The sequence below is a fragment of the Pogona vitticeps genome, chromosome 1 (assembly GCF_051106095.1).
Source record: "Pogona vitticeps strain Pit_001003342236 chromosome 1, PviZW2.1, whole genome shotgun sequence".
NCBI lineage: Eukaryota > Metazoa > Chordata > Lepidosauria > Squamata > Agamidae > Pogona > Pogona vitticeps.
This window is the reverse complement of record NC_135783.1, coordinates 146487179-146512780: the sequence shown is the minus strand read 5'-3', so window position 1 is coordinate 146512780 and position 25602 is coordinate 146487179. Positions and strand designations below refer to the sequence as shown.

General features: G+C 38.5%; 1 protein-coding gene across 10 annotated transcripts in view; it reads right to left on the bottom strand.

The window, feature by feature from the left end:
* ZC3H13 (zinc finger CCCH-type containing 13) overlaps positions 1 to 25602 on the bottom strand; it is a 55896-nt gene that overhangs the window by 16478 nt on the left and 13816 nt on the right. For 9 of the 10 annotated variants that reach the window (XM_078384065.1, XM_078384225.1, XM_078384156.1 and 6 more), the window contains 8 exons: positions 16898 to 17009; positions 12948 to 13056; positions 9473 to 9612; positions 8492 to 8652; positions 6844 to 7044; positions 4931 to 5101; positions 2147 to 2451; positions 610 to 1068 (listed from right to left, as the gene is read on the bottom strand). In XM_078384065.1, coding sequence (XP_078240191.1) covers positions 610 to 1068; positions 2147 to 2451; positions 4931 to 5101; positions 6844 to 7044; positions 8492 to 8652; positions 9473 to 9612; positions 12948 to 13056; positions 16898 to 17009 — 1658 coding nt within the window. Of the gene's footprint in view, positions 1 to 609; positions 1069 to 2146; positions 2452 to 4930; positions 5102 to 6843; positions 7045 to 8491; positions 8653 to 9472; positions 9648 to 12947; positions 13057 to 16897; positions 17010 to 25602 lie in introns of those variants that run through there. The other variant, XM_073002613.2, reaches the window with a different exon arrangement.

Sequence of the window (25602 nt, the reverse complement as noted above, 5' to 3'; positions counted from 1 at the left end):
TTCGCTGCCTGAAAATAATACCGTATTTCCTGGCGTACAAGGCGACCTGCCGTATAAGACGACCCCCCCCTACAGAAGAGGCTGGGTGGGCGGCGGGAGGAGGAAGAGGAAGAAAAGGGAAACGGGCGGGTGGCGGGTGAGCGAGCGCGCAGCTGGCTCAGTGGCGCGGGGCAGCGGGCTCTGGCCGCTCAGGCATGGCAGGCTGTGCTTCCCTCCATCCATCCAGACCGACTGCCTGCCTGCCTTCCTCCCCGGCCAGCGCGGCCCCGCGTCACTCACTCAACAATGGCGGCTCCTTCCTGGCCCCTTGGAGGCATTTTTTGCGCCCAAAAAGTCATCTTGTATGCCAGCAAATACGGTAAATAAAAAACCTCAGAAATATGTATTCATATATATTTCCAGCATGTATTCACAAAAAATGGCCACTAGAGGGAGCCAGAGATCATGCAATGTACGGTGTTCCACATATCTGCGTTTTTAAGGGGCATTGGAACCAATTCCTGCAGTTACTGAAGTCCTACTGTACTTTAATGAAATTTCTACTATAGTGATTTAGCAGACTTCTCAACAGTGAATCACACAACAAACTCAATATTTCATTTATGGTACCCTTGTCTGATAATTCAGTGGTTCTCCCTCTACTTCTTCCAGACGTTCTGGATTCATTTCTGGATTCACTTCTTGAGTCTGTCCTTGTTTCAGTGCGAGAGCTCTCTTCTCTGCCATGGGATCTTCCATAGCTACGTGTTTCCTCCAAATATTGTTCTTCCTTCTTATGAGTGTCTCGACACTCTCTCTCTCGATAGTCATGAGTGTCCCGTGTGGAACGCAACTCCCTCTGGTCACGACTTTCTTTATTGTCTCTGCTACAGTCCCGTGTATCCCTTGAGTCCCTGGTGTCTCGTGATTCTCTTTGATCCCTGCGTTCTCTAGTATCTCTGGTCTCCCTTCGATCCCGTCCATCTCGAGACTCTCGATCATCTCTGTGATCTCTGGGAGTACTCTGTTCTTGGTCATAGTCACGGTCCTCTCGGTTATCTCTGTCTCTTCCCCTTTTTCCTCTTGTTTCTGAAAGTGAATTTTCACATATTTGCAGTTAAATGTTAAATTACCACCATTATCAAAAGTGTAATGATTTCTACTAAAATGAGAGAAGAAATATATAAGGAAGTGGGTTCTCCCCTCCCCCCATGGAAGTGAGGCACTTATCCATGTTTTTGAGACATAGTTCTCTACAACATCCAATGCTGGTGTTTTAATACCATTTGTGTTCTTTAATTAAAAAGCTGTAGGAATTCTTTTCTATTTTGCAAGTGGGCAAGGATGCAGCACACTTTGTGTCATGCTCCAGACAAAGACTTCCAGAATCTACTTCCAAAAGGAAATGCTTCATGATCAAGGACTGCCACGGTTAGATCTCAAGCAACCGGAAGTTACTGCAGAAAACACTTTGTGATATCTTAAAAAACAAAACAAGCAAAAGTCTAGTATCCCTGCATGATAACCTTTCCTTTAACTAGCAATAATATCAGTACAAGCATTCAAAGCTTTCCCTCATAGCTCCAAAATAATTTCTATGAGCTACATCCTTCCTGCCACTCTTCTGCATAACTCACTTTGAGGTCTTCCACCGGTTGCTCAGAATTTTACTACTGTATATAGGAACAATGTTGTTCCATCATCTTCTAATTTTCAATCAGTTATAAAGTCAACCCTCCAAAAAGTTCTCCTTTCAGCTCACACATGCTGAGTTTTCCTCAGAAGACTTTTAGAGATGGCAAATGTTTTTTTTTAAAAAAATAAAATCAAAATCAAGCTTTTTGAAAATCAAGATATAGTTTTCATTGGTCACATTCCAGATATCATCCTCCACAGATGGTGAGGAATTACTTTTTGTGCCACATGTTCACTCTTCTTACCAAAGAGTATAAGCATACACAAGTGTAACACAAGTGTATGCTTACACTACAAACGTTAATATTTAACATTTTCCATCCATATATCCAGTGATGTTAACTCTATGGCCAGCACTTCAAGATCCAAGTTTAGGTACCCTGAGAGGAAGAGTACACAACCTCTCATAACATGAAAATTACAAATAGGTTGCAAGTATAAAGACTGCCTTTATTCTAATCCCTGTCCATACCATCCCTCCTTTCTTGGCGCCGATCATGTGACTGTGAAATCCGCTCACGATCGTGTCGGCTTCTCTCTCTAACTGGAGAACGGTGTCTTGAAGACGTCTGTTTTTGTTGAGGGGAAGCTCTGTGAGGATAAGGGGACGAAGAACGGCCTACGGGTGGGGAAGCTGTCCTTTTGTAAGAGGGGGAAGGAGTTCTTTTGTGACGTGGTGAGGGAGAGCGTCTCTGAATAGAAGAGCCTGACTGAGATGAAGAGGAGTGATGCCTTGAGGATACCGGAGAATGACGCTGAGTTGGTGGTGAAGCAGACCTGTGGGTGTACAAATATATCCAAGTTGCTGCTACAGGTACGCACATTTTGAGCTCTGCCACACCTATCCAGCTAATAACCTCTGGCTTAAATGGCATGTCTCTTGCTCACTAAAAGCACAGACTCGTGTACCTGATACTGACTAGAAATCCCCTCCAGGTCCATTTAAATATTCAAAGAGAGCAGCAGAAACCCCTTAACCTAGTATATTTCACCCTACCTTATTTCAACTTCACTAAGTTACGGAACAGTATATCTCAGCTTTGGCTGTAGACCTGATTTTTTAAAAAACTTTCATTTACTAAGTTCCTGTATTTATATATTAACTAATAACCAAAGGCTAGCTTGCCGAAGGTAATACTTCTCCCATTATCTACAGTACTGCTACTGTTATTTTCTTTACAACTATCAAGCCCATCTCTCATCAAAAGGCTCAAAGGTAAAAACTGTTGATATTCTCTATGTTAACACTATTGGTTCTTCTGCTACAGTCAACCCTCAACTTACGAATGGCCCTACATACGATTTACGAACAACTCCGTTGCCAAAAATTGGCATCGACTTGTGAACGGAACTAGACCTACGAACGAGGTCGAGGCTCCGTTCGCAAGTCAATGCCACTTTTTGCCAACGGAGCCATTCGTAAATGGCTCCCTGCAAAAAGGCAGGGAGAAAGGGCTGGAAATTTGAATTTCCTGCCCTTTCTTCCTGCCTTTTTGCCTTCGGAGCTCTCAAAGGGCTTCCGCCGATGTCGGGGGGGGGGAGTCCTTTGAGAGCTCCGATCGTGGTAGTGGGGACCCCCAGGGAGGTCTCCCAGAGCTTGCCCGCCACCATGGAAGACCTCCCCAGGGGCGGCGCCGCGGCGATCTGCGCCTTTGGAGCTCTAAAAGGGTTTCTTCCGATGTCGGGCGGAAAGCCCTTTGGGACCTCCGAAGGCAAAAAGGCAGGGAGAAAGGGTGGGAAATTTGAATTTCCAGCCCTTTGCCCCTGCTTTTTTGCCTTTTGAAATGCTGGAACAGATTAATTCCGTTCCCATGCATTTCAATGGGAAATGGTACGTCAACTTACGAACTTTTCGATATATGAACATTGCTCCAATACGGATTTATTTATTTATTCTATTTATATCCCGCCTATCTGGACATTGCAACCACTCTAGGCGGCTAGAGTGGTTGTAAGTTGATGTACCACTGTATCTTCTTTCACTTTTATATATTCTTTTTCCTCTTGAGTTTTTAACTGGATCTCAGTCTTCACACACCACCATACACCTCTTCTCTCCCCATTCCTTGTCCACAAAAGCTCACATTAAAATACAACTGCTAATCTTTAAAGTGTCTCATGTTTTTGTCTTGTTTTGTTTCTTCGGATTTTGCCTGATATGGTTTCTAGCAGTTACTACAAGCCTATCAAATGTAACCTCCTCCTTAGTGTGAGGTAGGAGGCCCTCAGTTTGGAATCTTCTAGACCAATGGTTCTTAACCTTGGGTTACTCAGGTGTTTTTGAACTACAACTCCCAGAAACCCCAGCCAGCACAGCTGGTGATGAAGGCTTCTGGGAGTTGCAGTCCAAAAACACCTGAATAACCCAAGGTTAAGAACCACTGTTGTAGACATTTAGGTGCCTTGGATCACTGTACCTACTTTTACTCCATGTCTCTTGCTCACAAGAACAGAACTAAGACAGTCAATTTGTATTTCACTGAAGTAGCTCAAAGAGCCAATATTTGCTTACTTTCAAGCATTCTTCAATCTAATATTATGCTGCAAAGACTGCTTTTAGTGAGGGGAGATTTTCTCCACCCCATTTTTGTTCATAACACATATGAAAATAATCCCTGCATATTATTCTGCAAATTGGGATGGCTTGCACAAGATACATAGCAAATGTCAGCTGTCTAATTAGAATGGGAATATCCTAACCATTTTGTGATGTATTAAGGAAGATAATCATTTTTTCCCATGAGATTCTACATTCTAGGATTTTAGACTGTGAAGAAGTAATTAGGTTTGATATTTATATGAGCAAGGCAATCTTAAGTGTCTTTATACACTACAATATACAAGTGCCACTCTGCCAATAGTGATGTATGTTCCAAGCTGCTGGAGCCCAAGCCTAACCGAGTATATGAAAGGCAATGGAACTTCTTCATGATATGCTATCATCTATTACAAGGAAGACATGTCCCTCATCAAATACTGGATGTAAAACTGCCTCATATTTTGACTTTCCAATTAAACACAATGTATTGAATTACCTGTTTACTACATTTCAGTTTCCTGGATATATATCAATTCTAGCTACTTTAACTCTCCCAACTGTTGATTTATATATAGCACCGTTCTCCCTATATAAGAGACTGAAGGAGACTTACAACATTTTAAAACAAGCATGTTTAGACACCTTTGTGAATGAATGAGCCCTAAAATGAATACTCAAGACATACAAGCATACATATACAATATAAAAGCAATCTACCTGCAAGAAGGTGAAAAAGAACGCTTATGGCTGCTGGACTTTGTTGGAGCCCATGATGTCTGCCTTCTCCTTGTGGTAGGGGAATATTCTCTTGAAGGAGAGGAGTTGCTACCAGAATGTTCTTCTGGACTAGGGGAACGTCTCTGTCTGTGGGAATTTTCTGAGGGATCCCTGAAGAATATACAAATACACAAACCAATGATGAAATGGAAAACATGTAGGTGGCTTTGATCAGATTGTCTTCCTCTAATGCTTGTTCCCTCTCAGATCTCTTTGTGCAGGATAATGCATTGGTAGGCATTTGAAGGTGGCAAGAAGGAACCTTTGTTCTGGGCATACGTTTTCCCTACTGAGGTCCTTCAGGACCTCCATGGCCCTTCTCCTGTTATAACAACTATGAGACAGGCCACCAAAATTAATGCCACCAGTATATTGACCCAGTCAAGGATCAGAACAAGCTCTGGCACGTTGGGTGCTTTCCCAGGGAAAGGCCGTTCCCTCTCACCTCTGCAGTCCTCCATGCACTCTCAAATATATACTCTCTGGGGGAATCCTCCAGAGAGGCTGGGGAGGCAGGTATCCCTGGAGAGGGAAGAAGAATGTTGCACGAGTGGAACCCTGACATCACAAAGCTGGCTTTCAGCCTCAATGTTTGGCAAGAATGATGGACAGTGTTTGAACAATGCTCAGTTCTCCCAAAACAGAAAGTGAAGGAGAAGTGGAAAAATATGCCAATTTGGTTATAATCACATAATTCTTGGCCAAGACTGCCATTCATTTCTGATATATAATAATCTTAGAGCTGCAGAGCTTTTCTGAAGCATTGTTTGTTCAGACTATTTGAAAAATACTAGTTGCAGTAACTATAGAAAATAACTTGAACTGTGTATATGTTCATGAAAAACGCACACAGAGAACAAATATATCCTCTTTACTGGAAAGTAGGTGTCAATAATCCTCCTGGATACCAAAGACAAGCATATTAAAGCATTATATATATAGAAGGTGGTTAAGGAATGTATGATAAAGTGGACACAGAATATTGGGTACAATTTAAGTTTGGATCAGTGGGAACAAATATGGAAAAACAATATAAAACTCACTAAGTAAGTAGCTTTTAAATATATATATAAAATGATTTATAGATGGAATACAACTCCCACAAAACTAGCAAAAATGGATATTAAAATTTCAAATCTTTGTTGGAGATGTAAACAAAAAGAAGATTCTTTTTATCATATGTGGTGGTCATGTGGGAAAGCCCAAAAATATTGGAAAAGGGTTGAAATGCTTTTGCAAGAGGTTGTAGAGATTCCGATAACTGTAACCCCTGAATTTTTTTCTTCTAAAAATAATCCCAGATCCAATGAAAAATATTTAGCCATCCATATCTTGACAGCTGCAAGAATTCTTTTTGCTAAACTCTGTAAAGACCCGGAGAATCCATCACAAGAGGAGTTAATATCAAAAATCCTGGAAAGAGCGGAAATGGATAAACTATCAGAATGGCTAGACTCAACAAGAAAGATGAATCATGGAGATTTTATTAGATTCATAAATTTTATGATTGGCTTAGAAATAGAATGCAAATTAGTATTTGATAATTGAAAGCCTAAGATTAATTTAGAAAAGGAATATGTATTATAAATAAGTTACACTGCAAACTTATGTATCTTTGAAATGTAATAGATAAGAACTAGCATTGTAAAATGTTCACGTTAATTTACAACCCCTGTTTATCCCACGTCCCCTGTCCCCTATCCCTACACCTAACCTATAAATTAATTTTTTAAAAAAAGTAGGTGTCAAGATGGAAATAAATAAGCCTTAATATTTTTAGTTATGGATTGCAGATTTATCAGAATTATGGAATTAAACAACTATACACAAGCACTGAGTACTTTTGCAAATACCTCTGCTTCTCCTTCTTTTCTTTATTGTGTCTTTCAAAGTCCCGGCCTCTCTCTTTCATTTCCCTTGGCTTCTCTTCTATCCGTTCCTTAACTTTATGCTTTTCCTTATGTTTTTTTGCTTGTGTGGCCTCTTCTTGCACTGGAGGCGGTGGACTAGGTGTTCGAGGACCTTTCTTTTTATTGTGGTTGCTTTTTGAACTCCTAAAAACCCAATAAGAAAACAAATAATTGATGGTTTTTAGTTGACCACACAGTTCTATCTGAACAAAATTGTAGCTTATTTTATAAATCTGCAGTAACACTCAGGGTGGATTTGAATTAAACTGAATTGATTTAAATCTCAATTTGAATTTTAAAAAACTGGATTTTTTTTGACGATTTAAATTTTTTAAAAAAATCATTTTTTAGAATTTAAATAATGATTTAAATCAATTTGATTTTGATAAATCATTTATTTTTATCCACTCTGGTAACATTCTAAACATTTGGGGGAAAGTGATCTAAAACCTGGCCCTTCAAAACTGGTTCCACTCTCACCCAATGTCTGCCACACCATTCAATACGGGCCTTTGCTTCAGTACATTTGTCCAATGGGAGCCTCATGTTGCTCTATATACAGACAACGGACGCCAATCTATTTAGTACATCTGCACACAAATAAAACTTCCCCAGGACCAGTATATTGTAACATTTTAACCTTCTCTTACTATGCCAGGCAAATGGTCTGAACAAAGGGGGTGGGGGTGGCTCTAAAACAAAGCTCAAAGCTAAGACGCACATTTTGCACCACTTTTTGAATGCTACAAAATAAAGTTCCATAAAATATATCAATTATATAGCTGAAATTATTTATTTATTAGATTTCTATCCTACCCATCTAGACCCAAGGTCTACTCTGGGCAATTAGAGAAGAATCAAATCTAAAATTAGAGAATCAAATCTAAATTAGAGTATAATCAAATCTAAAGTTACAAGGTAAGAATCCAAAGAGGTGGAAATCTACAGTGCATCATATTTAGCCCATAAATATTCAAACAAATTATTATAAAACATTATACGTGATTATTCTACAGTATTGTCTGAAGTTGGGTGATTTCATTATTTCAAAATCACATTTTTAATTATCAAGAATTCTGAACCATTTTTATTTCTCTAAGTGCCACGTTTATAAAAGATAATAGTACAGTTTTAAATACCAAAGTAATTTTATATACAGACCTGATGATTGCTTCAAAATGGGTGGCACAATGCATGGGCTGTTAACTTAATTCTGTTTAAGTACTGTGAAATGATGATTGAATGAATCCTGGAAAAAGTTATGGACCACCTATAAAATAGTTTTATCACAGTACAGGTACCTAAATGCAATTTGTAACAATGCAAATGAATTGTGATTGTTTTTTCTTTTAGGAGCACATGATTATACCATATCATGCCCATGATTCATAAACTATGTCTCACTATCCAAGCTATTCAATGCTGCTGAGGTTATTTGAAGCATTCTGAGTTCCAAGTGCTGCAAATAAAATAAACTGGCAACCTAACCTGCTATTTAAAGGAACTTCACATTGAGCTTAACACCACATATCACAAAACTAAACAAAGCAGAAATACAATTTTAAACACAAAAACATGTCTGTATACTAACCTCTGCTGGTCCAAGAGGGGTGAAGAAACCGCTGATGTCTTCTTTTCCCTCTTACTGGCAGAGGAGGTAGATTTGGGACTCACTCTTAATTTTGGCGATTTGCTAGATTTTCTTGGTGAAGGTGAGGATGATAATTTTGATCCAACTGCCTCTGGAGATATCTAAGAGATTGAATGAATCAGTATTTTTCACACCCAACTGTCTGCTTAATATTGATATGTACATCCCACAAACATATCTGCAAGTATCATATGCAACTTGGGATTCACATTAATCATGCCAAATCCTATCATCAACCTACTATCCGAACAATTAACTTCTATAATAGGTTTACAAAAGTGGAACTTCTGAAGTACTGTACAATACACTTGACAAGAGAAGAAGCCTCAAATTAACAGTAGGAAAACCTCAGGGGAGAGGGGGGAAGATAACGTTAGGGGGCACAGCCACATCAAGGATATGGCCGCACCCCAGTATATCCCCACAGCTTAAAAAAAACAAAAAAACAAACAAAACACCATCAGTGGGGGAAAAAAACAATCAGTATTTTGGCCAGGGACTCAGCCTCCCACCTCAATTGTCTACTTGGGTGTTAAATTTGAACTACTAAAAACAGAGGATTGCCCAGTTAATGGAGCAGCTTTGTGCTGCATTCTTCACACTGTGGCCCCAACACCTTTACTAATCTTAAACTGTGGCAAATGGCCAGAGCAGTAGGTCTGTCAAAACAATTTATATACCATCATGAAATTCTAAACACACTTGGGAAGAATACGTAAGACTAATATTTAACCTGACAAAAAAACCATGAAGGCTAACTGCTGTTACTCCACCCTTCTTTGTGGAAGAAAAAGGAAGCCTACACATTCAGTACTTGTCATTACCAACAGAAGACACTTTATTGATAATCCTGAAGATCAGTGCAGTTATTATTCTTAACTTTTGCTCACTAACTAGTTTTTTGTTCTTCAAAATACAAACCTCCTTTTTAATTACGATTTCTTCCCTTTTCTCCATATTTTCTTCCTCAAGCTTCATTAACTCTCTCTGGATCTTCTGGCGCTTCATTTCCAAAGAAAGCTCGTGATCATAATCGTAGTTAGCGTCTCCGTTATCAGAATCTTCATTTATTAAAAAAAGAATACAGGCATGAGAACTATAATATAAGGGATAAAAATATTTGGGTTCAGGCTCATTTATTTAACATTGACTAAAAGAGATTATGTGTCTTAGAATTTATATAATTCAGCAAATAATTCAGTGCCCAAATTTTACAATACAAAGAAGTGTATTCACTTCACTGTTTTGCCAAGGGGTTTAGAACAGCATACATGATTCTTCTCTCTGTTTCTACCCTCAGAACAGCCCAGTTTTATCTCAACACTGGTTATAACAGAAGCAAGTATCTAATACTTGTACAGAGAGAAGAGCGAGAGCAAAAATCTGAAAGGAAGGCGGGGAGAGAAAGCAATTTTAGAATTGGAAGAAGGTGGAAGAAAATGAAGCATTGCTCCTCTGCTCCCAACCATTCCAGTCAAAGAGGGCTTTTTCTACACTAAAGGAGGTTACTGGACTAGCACTATGCAGAGTTTTATATGCCAAGTTTGGCCCTTGGAAGACAGATCATTCTGAAATTCTCACTATTTCTCCTTCTAGTTAATAACAGGCTTCTTTCCTATCCTTCAAATGCCATGAAAGGACTCTCTCTCTCACCATCAGATCTGTGCCCATCTGTAGCTCTTCCTTTTTATAGTTCCCTCAACAACATGTCCCTCTGCACTCTATCCCATAAGTCACAACATGACTTAGGCTTGCTTCTTCCTCCTCTGTCCTGCTTCTGCCTTCCCCAGCTCTTTTCCTCCTTTGTTGAGTTCCTTGACAGTCTACAACAGTTTCACACTCTTCTCCAAATTCACACACTAGTGGCCTCTGGAGATGTAAGTAGCTATCACTATAGCAAGGTGGCTTCACAGACTGCAACTAAACCTACCACTGTGTCAAGAATCTACAGGTCAATGATACAACATGTGCTTTGCATGCATAAGGCCGGTGGTTCAAAATATTAAAAATTTAGTAGAAAAATATTTTTTAAAATTTTAACTGGATTTTACATTTGTTATTAAAAAGCATTTTGTGTTCAACCTCAAATATCTCATTATGCAACAGGCATTAGAAATTCTAATTCTATATTACGAGGCACTGGCTGAAATTCTTTTCATGCAGCTAAGGCAATTTGTAAGGCTAATGGCACCATCGGCTGCGGCAATTTTTCAGAAATAAAAAAATCAAATTCCCCTCTAAAACTCCTGAGGCTCCCATAGAACCCCCTTTCTCATTGGGAAGGTATCAGAGGCTTTGAGATGGGGAGAGGAACCTACAGTTCAATGCGTTCCAATGGGGGGGGGAATTCACCAAAAATTAACGAAGAGTCAGAACAAAGCCAAATTAAGTTTGCAAAGGTTTTACAAGGTGCACTAACGATCCCAAGCATTTAAAACAGTTTTTGAACATTTTAAGATACACTTAAAATAGCAAAAACGGACATCGCTAAGCGAAACAGAGGGACCTAAACTGTCATCGCTAAGCGAGGCAAGGTCCCGAACATCGCTATGCGAAATTTCCCCATAGGAAACATTGCTAAACGGAGCGGAAAATGCTCCAAAAACCTCATCGCTAAGCGAATACATCGTTAAACGAGGCAATCGCTAAGCGAGGCACCACTGTATATAAAGCACAATCTCTAGTTCCCTCTAGTGGCCAGTTTTGGTTATTACATCATGGGAATACGTACAGTATTTCTGATTTTTTTCCTTTTAATACTTTCAGACTGTAGACACATGAAACCATGGATAACAATCCCATGGTTATGAAGGTCCTGCTGTAAAATATGTACATGCATTAAGGTTACAGTGAAGATAAGTACACTTTTGGTAGGCAAGGTTTCACATGATTATATCAAGTCTTGCTGCATAGTGCAGACAGATTCAATTTGATTTAAATAAAATCTATCTGGACTCAAAACTCAGCATCTTCAGTTAAAGTGGATCCTAAAAGGCATGACTAGGGAAGGTCAGTCAACACCAACTGTTACAGAACAATTCTATGGGTGCGTATTCAGACTTAATTGTCACATTCAGTGTGCTCTATTCTCTAAAGAAGTGTTTTAAGCTTGGAGCCTCAATGCACCAATAATTTGCCATGGAGATCTGTAGATACTGTGATAACTCACTTTTGAATCCCAAGAGAGACACAATGTTAAAACAGCACTCATTACCACTTTTCACAGGCCTGAGAAATGCCCTTATCCTGTACACAATCGCCATCAGTCTTTAAATGTGGGATTCGGGCCAGAGCTTGCTTGAACAGGGCCCCCCCTCTGTTGTGGCAGCCACCTTTTGAAATGACTTCCCCAAGAAGATTAGACAGAAGCAATGTTGCCTCTAATTTTCATCCCCTGCTGAGTGGCAGTCTCACTTATTGGGGGGGGTGGGGTGGGGGGTGGTGGAGATTAATCCAAAACCCAGAAGAAAACAGGCATTAACACCGGCTGCTACTGCGCAGTGCCAATAGACATCCACATGTGCACCTTAGAGTGAACATTGGGCAGGACCCACAATTAAAGAGCAAGTTGTCTGTCCATATGTTTTGTTGACTGTTTCCCCCGTTAACATATGAATAACTTGTTTTTTTTAAAAATGAATTGCTCTTAACAGCTTTTACTGCTTTATTGGTTTATAATCATTAGCTATTGTTTTGATGGTGCCTATTTTAACTGTAGATGACTTTTAAAAATGAAAAGCAGCACAGAGATAATCTATAATGACCTCTAAAAATGTTCCCACAACAAGTGCTCCAAAGAACATTTGCACTTCCTCTGGAAGTTGCAGGAGTTAAAGTAGGAGTTCCTATGGGTCCTGAATCACATGCATATTGCAAGATAATTTTTATATATCCAACATTTTGAATTCTATATAAAAATTTTCATAGCCTGCTGATTATTCCTCTAAACAAGATAAAGCAACTTTATTCCTCTAAACAAGACAAAGTAACTCCAACAGCTTTCATTCACAATACCCACACTAATTTACCAGTGATAATCTTGCATTGGGATGCTGGGAACTGTAGGCTAAAACATTTGTAAGGCCACAGGTTGCCCACACCTGCCTTCAAGCAACAGTACTGGGCTTCCGAATGTGAGGATCTATGAGACCGTTTTCTCAAAACTAAAAAGCATGAATGTAGTCAGCTAACCTATAAAGCAAAGTAAAACAAAATATACCTAAACTCTCAATTGTGATTTCTGAACTATACAACCTAATTGACCTTTATTATGTACTAGGTACACAATCTTACATGCATTTCTTTTGGAAGGAATATAGGAATGCATTCTCACTTCGTTTTCTAATTCATCCACTCTCATTTTTGCAACTTGAATGTACTCGCATATTTCACCTACCCTCTCTATTTCCTTCCCAGTCAGGATTTTCTTCTTCACTTTCTGGTGTCCTTTCTTTTGTAATTTTAATATCTTCCTTCCCCCTGTGCCTCCCTCTGGAAGACTCTTTCTATAGAAGTAAAAAATACTATAAATCAACTGCTTTTAAACACATAAGTAAGAAACAGGCACGGTTACCAATATTGTGAATATCTTAGTTTAAGATAACACAGTGCAAAAACATTTAAATTGATTTTTCCCCTTATTCATTCCATATACTCATAATCAATAAGGGCAAACATTTGAAACTAACAAAATGGGCTCCCCTTTTCAGGAGATATATGCATAACAAATACTCAAGGAAGAAAAATACCTTATTGAACAATGGTTTTGGCATTATGAAAGACAAGCTCACATATATACTGATCCTCCTCTGTACTTTAGATGGTAAAATGTCGGACATTCAGAGATCTTCAGTCAATCCAGTATAGCTCAAGAATATGCATATTAATCATACAAAAATGATGTTCAGAAATAACTTTTGAGTGCATTAATAAGCTATATGATGTGCCCCTTACATTAATGCCCATAAGACTCTAGTAATCCTTCACTCTCAACCAAGTGCAAAGGGAAGGGAAAGAAGATGCATTTCTGTAACATTATCTTTCCTAAATCTGTTCTGCCATTCAAACCCAGCTCCTTAGAAAGAAAGAAAAAAAGGTGGGGGGAAAAGGTCTTTACTTGTACTCTCAAGCCTGCAGTTGCTCTTGCAATGTATAGTGTAGGGTTTCAGGCTGCAAATGAAGACCTAGCTTTTTGTCTTTTCATAATCGCCTGAAGAAACCTTGGGCCTTCAGCCTAAATCAGTCTTGGGCTCTCCAGATGTTTTGGATTACAAACTACACCATTCCTCACCACTGAGCACACTTGCTGGGGCTGATGGGAGATGTGCAAAGCATCTGGACAGTATCACACTGAGAAAGGATGCTCTAGCCCATCATTGAGGCAATGGCCAGGGCAGAAACAAGCATCCTTGTTCAGTACACGATTACAGACTAGCAGTCAATTGTGGGAGTTCTGGCTAAGTTCTGGAAGTTGGAGTCTGGTTGGTAAATCAAGGAGAGTGTTGTTTCCCTACAAACAATTTTCTGCTCCCTACTAGGACAACATTGAACTAGAAAGGGCAAAAAAGTAAAAAGCTAGCAATCAAATGTTGCTTCTACCTTGTTTGCTGATAAACTGTTCAATATAATACAATGTTCATAAACAGATCAACTGTTTAAAATTACCAAGTACAGGGCAGGTTCAATGGAAACATTCACATATGGCAGAAATGACAGTATGCTGTTGAGTAACAGTGATATAGAGGTTGGTGTATGAAAAAGGCCTAAAGGGAAGATCCAAGAGCTTGCTAACAGAGGTGATGTACTTGAGGGGCCTGTAATTGGTTAATGTATTGGAGCATATTTTAACGAGATCTGATGGTCCCAACATTCAACCTCATACATACTGTACGTACATAGTTTTGGTCAGCTCTTTCTGGAGAGATGCAAACATTACAGGGTACATTTTATGGCATATGCAATCTGCCAGAAATGAAAAGCATTCCCTTCTTGGAACAACTTGTATCGAAGTCTCTAGACCTGTTTTTACAAAAACCACCCAATATCTTTGATATTTTCATGCACTGGCTGGACAGATCCTAATATCTTTATATTAAATCAATGTGATAAAACACATACTATTATAAGCAAGATAAATAAACCCGACAAGTCTGCAACCAAATAAAAAGTTTTCTTGTTGAATCAGATAGTTACTGAATCGAAAATACAAAGATTCAATAACAGTGTCAAACAGTCTGCATAGCAAACTGTCCAAACTGGCATTGTTATTTATTCCAGTCACTTTTTTTTTTTTTTTTAAATGTAACTGATTGTTATTACGTGGTTGGTTGTTTTGAATAATAGCTACTATTTTGTTTGATTAAAAAAGGCAGGTGGCTAAAGATTTATTGCAAAAGAAGAAAGAAGACTTTAATTTCCCAGGCCAACGTCCTGGTTGGCTACCTCAATGCAGAATGTAAGCTGAAGATGGTCATGGATGCGCAGATGTTCTTGGACCGCAACTCCCAGAAACCTTCACAATCTGTGTTGATAAGGACTTCTGGGAATTGCAGTCCAAGGACTCAAGGTTGTTGGGAATGATTGATTTAAGAGGCACCAGCTACACAACTAGCATATCTCCAAACAGTAACGGCCCTATCCACAAATTGCATTACACACATATAATCCAATCAGATACCGATGCCAGTTTCTCACTGGCCCTGGAATGATGACATTTGAGGGGAAAGTGAAAAATTCTATGTTATTTTTCTTTGCCGCATTATATTTTAGGACACCAAAATGCAATTAAATTTTTGGCCAATAAGAATCTTAATTTTGTGAATTAAAATAGTACTATGGAAGAAATAACTTGATTCTAAGTAATTGTGGTATTGAGAGGAATTTTAAAGAATCCATTACAGGACTAGCTCCTTTGAGGAGACAGCAAAGCAAGGGATATTTAAGAGCTCCATTACTATCTTTCTTTCCCCCAACCTGTCCACAAAAGTGACAGTAAAAGATTCCAAGCCCTAGGGCCCTTGAGGAATTTATCTATAAACTATAGTTCCTGTAAATCGACATAAGGAAGTACAGGCTGTATAGATATAGCAGGCCCTACTCCTTGTAGCACGAAAGAAATAGCCAATTAAACATGGATATTCTTTGCAGTTTGTATTCCAGCTTAACAAGAAGTTGCTTTCTGTAAGAACTCTACTATGACCTCCTTCTAGTGGAAGTACCGACAGAAAACTGAAAATAATGGTCCACTGGAATACTGATGGTCTGAATGCCTTTATCTTTTGAGGCATACTAAATACACTCAAAATACAAATTAAACACATGCATTTCCAAACTGAATGGGAGGGAAACTTTTAAAGGTGGACTTCCTTGCCAACAATGAATGGTAGCACAGATTTTCTATACATACATATATGTTGTTTGCAACTGATTTTATTAATTACAAATTAATTAATTATTTAATTAGAAGGCAGATTATTTTTCATAATTTATAAGCTCAGTTGGGGCAGGGTATAATAGTGTGCATGTGTGTGTATATGTGTGCGTGTGCATAAGTGCACATGAAAGACAGAGCAAGAACCTGAGGTGAATTCCAATGCTGAACAAAAGGCCACAGAGCACTGCAATGGGAAGGACTGTCAAAAAAGTTCTGTTGAATGTGCAAATACCAGGTCATGAAACTGCAGTCAGCCAATAATTTACATTGAGAAATTACTGGTAAGACCCCAGAAAACTACCTCAGATACATTCTGTGACTGTGACATGTTACTGGGATTCCCACCCCTTTGGACAGCAGGCCCTTATGACATATCACAAACCACTTCTGAAACTTCCTCAAGTTTCAAAAATGGGTTGCTATGGGGCATGGATGGGAGAGAGGGACTGAATGGTTACTGTTGCAGAACACACAAACCCAATTTGACACACTGGCCAGGGCATTCCAAGCACATTTTAATTAACAGGTGTTAAAGACATCAGACAATGGAGCCCTACTCATGTTGGAGGAAGCAAAGCAGCCATTTCTGCCAACTTCTTCTCCCCTGTGCAGTTCCCTTTGCCCTCCCGAGAGCAGTTTTAGAGGGCGGGTGAAACCCCTGGAACAGCATGGGAAGCGGCCAAAGTGGCTGCAGGGAGAAGATGGTATTGGCGAAAATCATTCTACATATCCTTTCCTCCAGCATGAAGTTTCCACTTTCTCAGTTTCCTTCTCTAGGAACTGAAGGAGTTCCAGCCAGATGGACAGGGAAGTATGGATCCCATCTACTTGTGCCCAGCTGTTTTCCACAAGAGGGAAACTTCCATTGCAATACTCCTGAAGTAATCTGGGAAACAGATGAACCCCAACCTTACCCTAGCAGGAGAAGACTGCTCTTCTGTACTATGTTTCTGTGTTTCTGTTTCAATGTCTTGACGCTTATTCTTCATTCTTTCCCGAAGATCCCCTGTAGGCCTTTCTGGCGACCTGTACAAAGCAGATAAAAAGTACAACTGCTTCTACAGAATTTATTTTCAAAACATATATTCTATAACTTCTGCTCCTGCTTTCTTAATGTTCAGATATGTTTTCCAGTCTTCATATTTCCTATCTGTTTATCCCAGATCCATTCTGTAATAAAGATGATGTAGAACAATTACTACCTATTCTTACTAAATTGCAATTGAATCTGCCTTGGTTGAAGAAGCTTTGTCTATTTTAACCAAGTTTTGCAACTGCTAGAAGAATGGCAAAAATAATCCAAGTAAGGTCTAGAGAAAGTATTGCCCATAATGTTAAAGCCCTACATCCCATCCCAGCCTGAGAAAGGAAAGAACATTTCCAGATATTTATTATAGTCCTTCCTTCTTTGCACTATGCAAAATCTATTCATCCCAGACCAAATACACTGAACAGATATTTAAAAAATTATTGAATTCTAATGTCATTTGACAGCTGAGAGGTTTAGGAATCAGGCCATGGAGCCAAAAGTTGGGAATTTGATTCACCATTGTGCTTCCAGAGACAGAAGCTAGGCTGTGTGGCCTTGGGCAAGCTTCACAGTCCCAAGATGCTCCCAGAAGAGAATGGTGAACCACTTCTGAGTATTATCCATCTGGAAAACCCTGAAAAGTGTAAGAATTGACTAGACAAAACGGTGGATAAGAATGAATGTTTTTAAATATATCAATTTGATTTAAATCATGATTTAAACCAAATTTAAAAATTGATTTTTTACAAATTTAAACCATGTTAAATTCATCTAAATTAAATCAAATCCACCCTGTTTGATAGCTCATTATTATTATTATTATTATTATTATTATTATTATTATTATTATTATTATTATTATTATTATTATTATTATTATTATTATTATTATTATTATTATTATTATTATTATTACTGCTACTGCTACTGCTACTGCTACTGCTACTGCTACTACACCGGGCACAATCATAATTATAAAAACATTGTATTATATAAATAATAAAAGTTTTAACCAACACCCTAAGTATCTGTTAAATATTTGTGCAGTATGTATGTTGTTCCTAATATTGACATTTTTTGTAGCTCTGATGGTGTGGTTTCTGAGATCAACAACTCCTTATAGTATGTGAAATTTCTTGATATTGTTCCCAAAGCGCTGATGACCACAGGGACCACTGAAGTGTTTTTCAACCACAAGCATGATGTTTCGATTGTCAGGTCTCTGTATTTTGTTAGTTTTTCCAATTCTTTATTATGCATCCCCTGGAATTGCAGTGTCAATGATCCAGACATTTCTTCATTCTATTACTACTAGCATGTTTCCCCAAAAATAAGACAGGGTCTTGTATTAATTTTTGCTCCAAAAATGCAGTAGGGCTTATTTTCGGGGGATTTTTTTCATGTAAAACAACCTATGTTTATTCAAATACAGTCATGTCATCATCTTCTGGTTGCTGCACAATGGTGGAAGGCGGGGTTTCACTTAACTGGGCTTATTTTTGGCATAGGGCTTATATTACGAGCATCCTGAAAAATCATATTAGGTCTTATTTTCAGGTTAGGTCTTATTTTCGGGGAAACAGGGTATGTCTGGTGTGTTATGTATCTGGAAATCCCACAAGATCTTGACTTCTTCATTTTCTGTCACTATTATTATTATTATTATTATTATTATTATTATTATTATTATTATTATTATTATTATTATTATTATTATTATTATTATTATTATTATTATTATTATTATTATTATTATTATTACCCTGTTTCCATGAAAATAAGACGTAACCTAAAAGTAAGCCCTAGTATGATTTTTCAGGATGCTCGTAAGCCTCAGTTAAGTGAAACCAACCCTCCACCATTGTGCAGCAAGCAGATGACATGGCTATACAGTATTTGAATAAATGTAGATTGCTGTCCATGAAAAAAATAAAACATCCCCTGAAAATAAGCCCTAATGCATTTTTTGCAGCAAAAATTAATATAATATAATATATCTTATTTTTGGAGAAACATGCTGTTGTTGTTATTATTATTGTTTTTTTACTCTTATTGTTGTTATTGTTATTGTTACTATTATTGTTGTTGTTGTTGTTGCTATTTGAAATCTCCACCTTTTAAGTCTTTATTTTAATTTTTTTTTGTTAAAAATAAACTTCCAACATTCTTCCTGTTTACCTTTAAACAATCTAAGAAGGGGAAATCAAAATGACTGAAGTTTAGAGAGAAATCAGAGCTGCTCTAAACCAGGCAAATTATTGAATTTTAAAGCTCTGAACATAAGCGACCGTACTTGGAGGTGGAGCTCCAGACTTAAACAATTCTAGTGTATCAATGCGAGAACTGACAGTCAGGTCCCACTGATTTCAGCGTAAACTGGGACTAAATTAAACCCAACAGATGATAATAAGTCCATTCTAAGTATGACTCACTCATTCATGGGGGTCACCAAATTGTGAACTGACAGCACATAACAACAAGAAGTATGATTAAGTATAGATTCAAACCATAGTCAAAGGGGGGAGAGTTGTCCAGGATGAAATTAACATCAAGCTAGAATGGTTCCCTATTGTTTATTCTCATATAATGAGTTATTTCTTTTAAGATTAGGATATGCCCATTTTCATTCAGTCATTCCTTTCTGCAGCAATGAAAGAAGCCACCTTTCTATTAAGTATAATCAAGTCTTTAGGCACTCCTACTTAAGCTCCTTGTATATTAATATACACAAAAGGGGGGAGAGTTGTCCAGGCTCAACTATAATGGTAATGTAGCATCCATACTCTCACTTTCTTTCCACTTTGTCCCTCCTTACATGTTGCCATACATACTGTTATCATGTGATTTCTTGTACTATGCTTGATGAAACCAAACTGAATTGACAGACACTACAACAGTCAACTTTCTTAGTTGCCTTACTGTTTGTAAAAGACAGTTAAGTATGGAACTGTAAGTCTTAAAAAAACTAAACTGTGCATCCAATTTCACCAAAGATCACTTTTCCAGAGCTTTAAAATTATGGGTCACTATATCCAAATCAGTTAGTGTTTTGATCTGCGTCAGACATTCAAAGACAAAACTCTACTAACAAAAGCTTTGGGCATGTCTGATATTGCACAAGCACTATTAGGATTCTGGCCATTTTATTTTCCATCTTCTCCAAAGTTGGATAAAGCTTCCAGCCCCCTCAGCCCAGTTATAGCAGACTTCTACATGGAACATTTCGAAAAACAGGCCCTGGCTTCAGCACCCTTCACACCCACAGTCTAGTCCCGATATGCGGATGACACCTTAGCAATTTGGAACTACGGTGAAGAAAAACTGGAAGAATTTCTAAACCATCTTAATAGCATCCACCCAAATTTATAATTCACCATGGAAAAAGAAATAAGAGGGCCAACTCCCGTTCTTAGATGTCATGGTCCTACGCAAAACTGACCTCCGACTGGGACACAAGGCCTACAGAAAACCCACCCAGACAGACCGGTACCTACACAAAAACTCCAACCACCACCAACAGCAAAAAAGAGGCATAATCAAAACACTGGTAGACCGTGCAAATCGGAACTGTGAAGCTCAGTTTTCTCAGCACCGAACTCAACCCTACAGGCGAATGGCTAGTCCAATAATGAAATCAAAAGAGCCATCAAACCAAGAAAACAACACCAAACTGAAGAGGAAAAACAGCCACCCACAAATAAAGTATTTCTGTCATACATCAAAGGGGGCACGGACCACATGGGAAAACATTTGAGAAAACACAACCTACAAACAGTATTCAGACCCACCATAAAAATACAACAAATGTTATGGTCAGCAAAGGACAAAAGGGACCCCCTCAACACTGCAGAGTATACCAGATACCCTGCAGTTGTGGACAGGTATATATTGGAACCACAAAACGCAGCAATCACACCAGAATCAAAGAACATGAGTGACACTGCAGACTAAAACAACTGGAAAAATCAGCAGTAGCTGAACATGCCCTAAAACAAGCTGGACATGAAATTCTATTTCAAAATACAGATGTACTGGACAACACCAGCAATCTATATGTTAAGAGTGCACAGGGAAGCCATTGAAACCCATAAACTTCAGCATAGCTTCAACAAAAAAGAGGAAAGTCTGAAACTTAATAAGGCCTGGCTTCCAGCACTGGAAAATACAGCCTGCAGAAGGTCAACAAACTACCCAGGGATCATTGCAGAAAAAAGGACGAGGGATCATTGCAGAAAAAAGAACAGCTAAAGACACCCATCAACCACAGTGACAGATAATCTCTCCCACTTATCACAATACATCCACAACAAAAACACGCTGATCACCCTATCTCCTGGAAAGGACAAATGCTGTTCCCACAGCTATAAATACTCAATTATCCAACAAATAGCAACAGAGCATGGACAGAGTTCCTACTCCAGTCCTCTGAAGATGCCGGCCACAGAGACTGGCGAAACGTCAGGAAGAACAACCTTCAGAACACGGCCAAAGAGCCCAAAAAACCCATGACAACCATCAGATCCTGGCCGTGAAAGTCTTCGAAAATGCATTCCAGGTTCAGCCTTTGACCAATCTCTCTTCACCCTGAGTTAGTTCATTTCCTCACTCTAGCCTACTTTATTCATTTTAAGACAATCTGTAACAAATACACATACAGTAGTTCAACAACAAAGTAAAGCAGCTAATCCTGAATGAAGTATTCAGTTTGTGAAGACAAATCCAAAGACAATAAACCACCTCACCTTCACTAAAACCTATGAAATAATGTATACTATCACTCAAATACAGTGGGGCTTTTGGTCAGAGGGAAAGCCATTATATTTCATTTTAAAAAGTAAGTTTTATGGGTATAAATATTCACAGTGTATTTAGAATTTCTGGCTGGATAGCACAGTGAGTTAGTTATCCAACTGCAGAGTCCAAGGCTTTGATTCCCCACTTTGCCTCCCAGAGACGAACCAGCCTGTACAGCCGTAGGCAAGCTGCACAGTCCCAGAAGAAGGGAATGGTAAACCACTTCTGATTACTCTATACCTAGAAAACCCTGGATAGGTATGCCATAAGCTGGAATTGACTTGACAACATGCAATTATCATTGTTATTATTATTATTAACTTAAATTAATGGGGACAATACGTGAAGCTATTTCTCTTTCTTGTCACTAAGAGACTCTTCACCCATAATTCTTTTAAGTGGACATATTTTTACACATTTTTAACTTTACAGAGTTATAAATGTGTAAGGTGAATGTGAAAAATAGGTATTTGAAAAAAATGTGTATTTCATACAGGGATGAAAATGATGATTGAGCTAATACCCATATATTAAAGACAAGCAACCTGACAGTTGTTTAACAAGAAGTGAAAAATCCTGAATACCTCTACATATATTTATTTAAGGTATTTTTATACTGCATTTCAAAACAAAACCTCCTAAAAGCAATTCACAAAATAAAAAAACAGCAGAATATACAATGAAATATATAAAGAATAAAATATACATTTATTGAAAGCAAGGTATGTCTGTCAAATTGCTGCGACAATAAAAATCAGTATTGTAAAAGATGGGATTAGGTTCAATTAAAAGTAGCCTCTAACAACTAGGCCTTTAAGAACTGTTTCAAAACAGTCAAACAGAGAGCCACATACACATCCCATGAAAAATCATGAAGTGCAGGTAGAATCAACACAGAAAAAGAGCTCACTGATTGTGCCCACCAAAGTAGCAGATCTTCCCTGCGGGCCTATGAACTAGCAATGGCCCCCATGACTACCATAATCTTAGGGCCAGATAGTTTCATATATGGCCAAATGTAAGGCCAGGCAGTGCTCATTGTTGATAATTTTTTGCACATAACGTATACTGTCAATGTACTGTTTCAGTCATAGGATCAAACAGTATTTTATATTTTTGAAACAATTTCTTCACATTTGTACAACTAAATTAGGTATTCTAAGAATATTCTCAGATATTTTAAAAAGTGCCATGCTCCTTCAGAGCAGTTCCTCAATTTGCATCCATGCAGAAAAGGAAATCAGTAGATGAAATAATTCCTCTTAGGAAAATAATATACATCACTTAATGTATTCTCCTGATGAACAACTGTGTGAAATCAGAATAGACTTGAATATCATATTTACAAAATTAAAATAATGTGGTTTACCTGCAGGTTAATGCCACCACAAAAACGAAAAACTGTTACTATCCAGCAGTATCCCCAAACAGCATGTATTCACTTTCCAAAACAAAATCGAGTTAATTCAAGGTTTGTTCCAGTTTCGTACACTGGCTTGGAAAATGATTCTACACAAGCAAAAGCAGCAGAATTTTCTTCTAAGTAAACTGATAGATTAACTGGGAATCTGGAAAGCTTGTATAACTTTTTACAAATGGAACTGTCATTCAGCTGCTCAAAATTTGAAGGACAACAAGTTTCCTAAAAACATGTTGATGGAAATAATACTCTGCATCGGAGGTGGAACATGTGGCCCTAAACGTTACTGGACTATGAATTCTACCACTCTTATCACTGGCCAGCTGCTTGAAACAGATCAGTGTTGAATCCACCAACATCTAGAAAGCCATACGTTTTATTCTCCTTTCCTCATATGCACCTTGAAAACAAAATCAGAGAATTCAATTCAATCTCTGTTCTTTCTAATTTGAGCACAACATAATATATGAGTCCATTATGGCTCCAGTTTACACTGATCAGCCACAACATTAAAACCACCTGCCTAATATCATGTAGGTCCCCCTCACACTGCCAAAACAACTTTGAGGCATGGACTTCACAAGAACTCTGAACATGTGTCCTGTGTTATCTGGCACTAAGACATTAGCAGTAGATCCTTTAAGTCCTGCAAGTTGCAAGGTAGGGGTTCCATGGATCAGATTTCCAGCACATCCCATAAATGCTTGATCTGATTGGAACCTGGGGAATGTGGAGACCAAGCCAACATCTTGAACTCTTTGTCATATTCCTAAAACCATTCCTGAACAATTTTTGCAGTGTGGCAGGGTGCATTATCCTGCTGAAAGAGGCCAGTGCTATCAGAGAACACCATTGCCATAAAGGGACATATGTGGTCTGCAAGTCTCTAAGTAGGTGGTACTGTGACAAAGTAACATTCACACGAATGCTACGACCAAAGGTTTCCCAACAAAACATTGCTCAGAGCGTAACACTGCCTCCACCAGTCTGCCTTCTTCCCACAGTGCATTCTGCTGCCATTTCTTCCCCAGGTAAATAATGCACATACACCCGGCCATCCACCTGATCTAAAACATGATTCATCAGACCAGCCAACCTTCTTCCATTGATCCATAGTCCAGTTCTGACATTCAGATCCCCACTGTAGGCACTTTTGGCAATGGACAGGAGTCATCATGATCACTCTGATGGGTCTGTGGCTACAAAGCCCCATACGCAGCAAACTATGATGCCCAATGAGTTCTGATACCTTTCTATCATGGCTAACATTAAGGATTTCAGCTATAGTAGTTTTTCTGTGTGATTAGACCACACAGGTTAGCCTTCGCTCCCCACATGCATCAATGAGCTTTAGGTGCCTGCAACTCTGACGCCGGTTCACTGGTTGTCCTTCCTTGCGCCACTTTTGGTAGGTACCATGTTTCCCCGAAAATAAGACAGGGTCTTATATTAATTTTTGCTCCAAAAATGTATTAAGGCTTATTTTCAGGGGATGTTTTATTTTACAGTCATGTCATCATCTTCTGGTTGCTGTACAATGGTGGAGGGCAGGGTTTCACTTAACTAGGGCTTATTTTTTGGGGTAGGGCTTATATTATGAGCATCCTGAAAAAACATACTAGGGCATATTTTCAGGTTAAGTCTTATTTTCAGGGAAATAGGGTACTAACCACTGCATAGCAGGAACAACCCATAAGACTTGCATTTTGGAGATCTTCTGACCCAGTCATCTAGCCATCACCACCTAGCTGTGTCAAAGTCACTCAGATCTTTTCGCTTGCCCATATTTCTTGCTTCTAGCACATGAAATTCAAGAACTGACTGTTCACTTGTTGCCTAAATTATTCCACCCTTGAAAGGTACCACTGTAACAATATAATCACTGCTATTCACTTCACCTATCAGTGGTTTTAATGTTGTGGCTGATCAGTGTATATAGCAAATGAGACACAGTGTAGGTGTGGGGAAATGCATGCTGCAGAAGACACTGTAATCTACAATAAGAGTGTTTAATGTCTAGACGGACAACAAAACAGAAGTCTATTCGTTTCAAAGGCACTCCTCTCTACAAATATGAACATCTGCATATAAAATAAAGAAAACTTTACAATGTTGAAAAAAAATCAAACCTTGTGTATCTCTGTTCAAAATTAAGTCACATTAGTTACATGGGGTTTAGTCCTGGGTTGGCACAGGGCTGCAGCTTTAATCAATGACTTATATTTGTCTTCACTGACTTAAATTGATTTTGATCACTGATTCAACTGGCTTTGTTCTAAAAATCAATCCACTATCATCCAAATATATGGCTACTGCACCTCACTTTTCAAGAAAACATCTTACAATTCTGTAGTAAAGAAACAAATTGCTTTAAT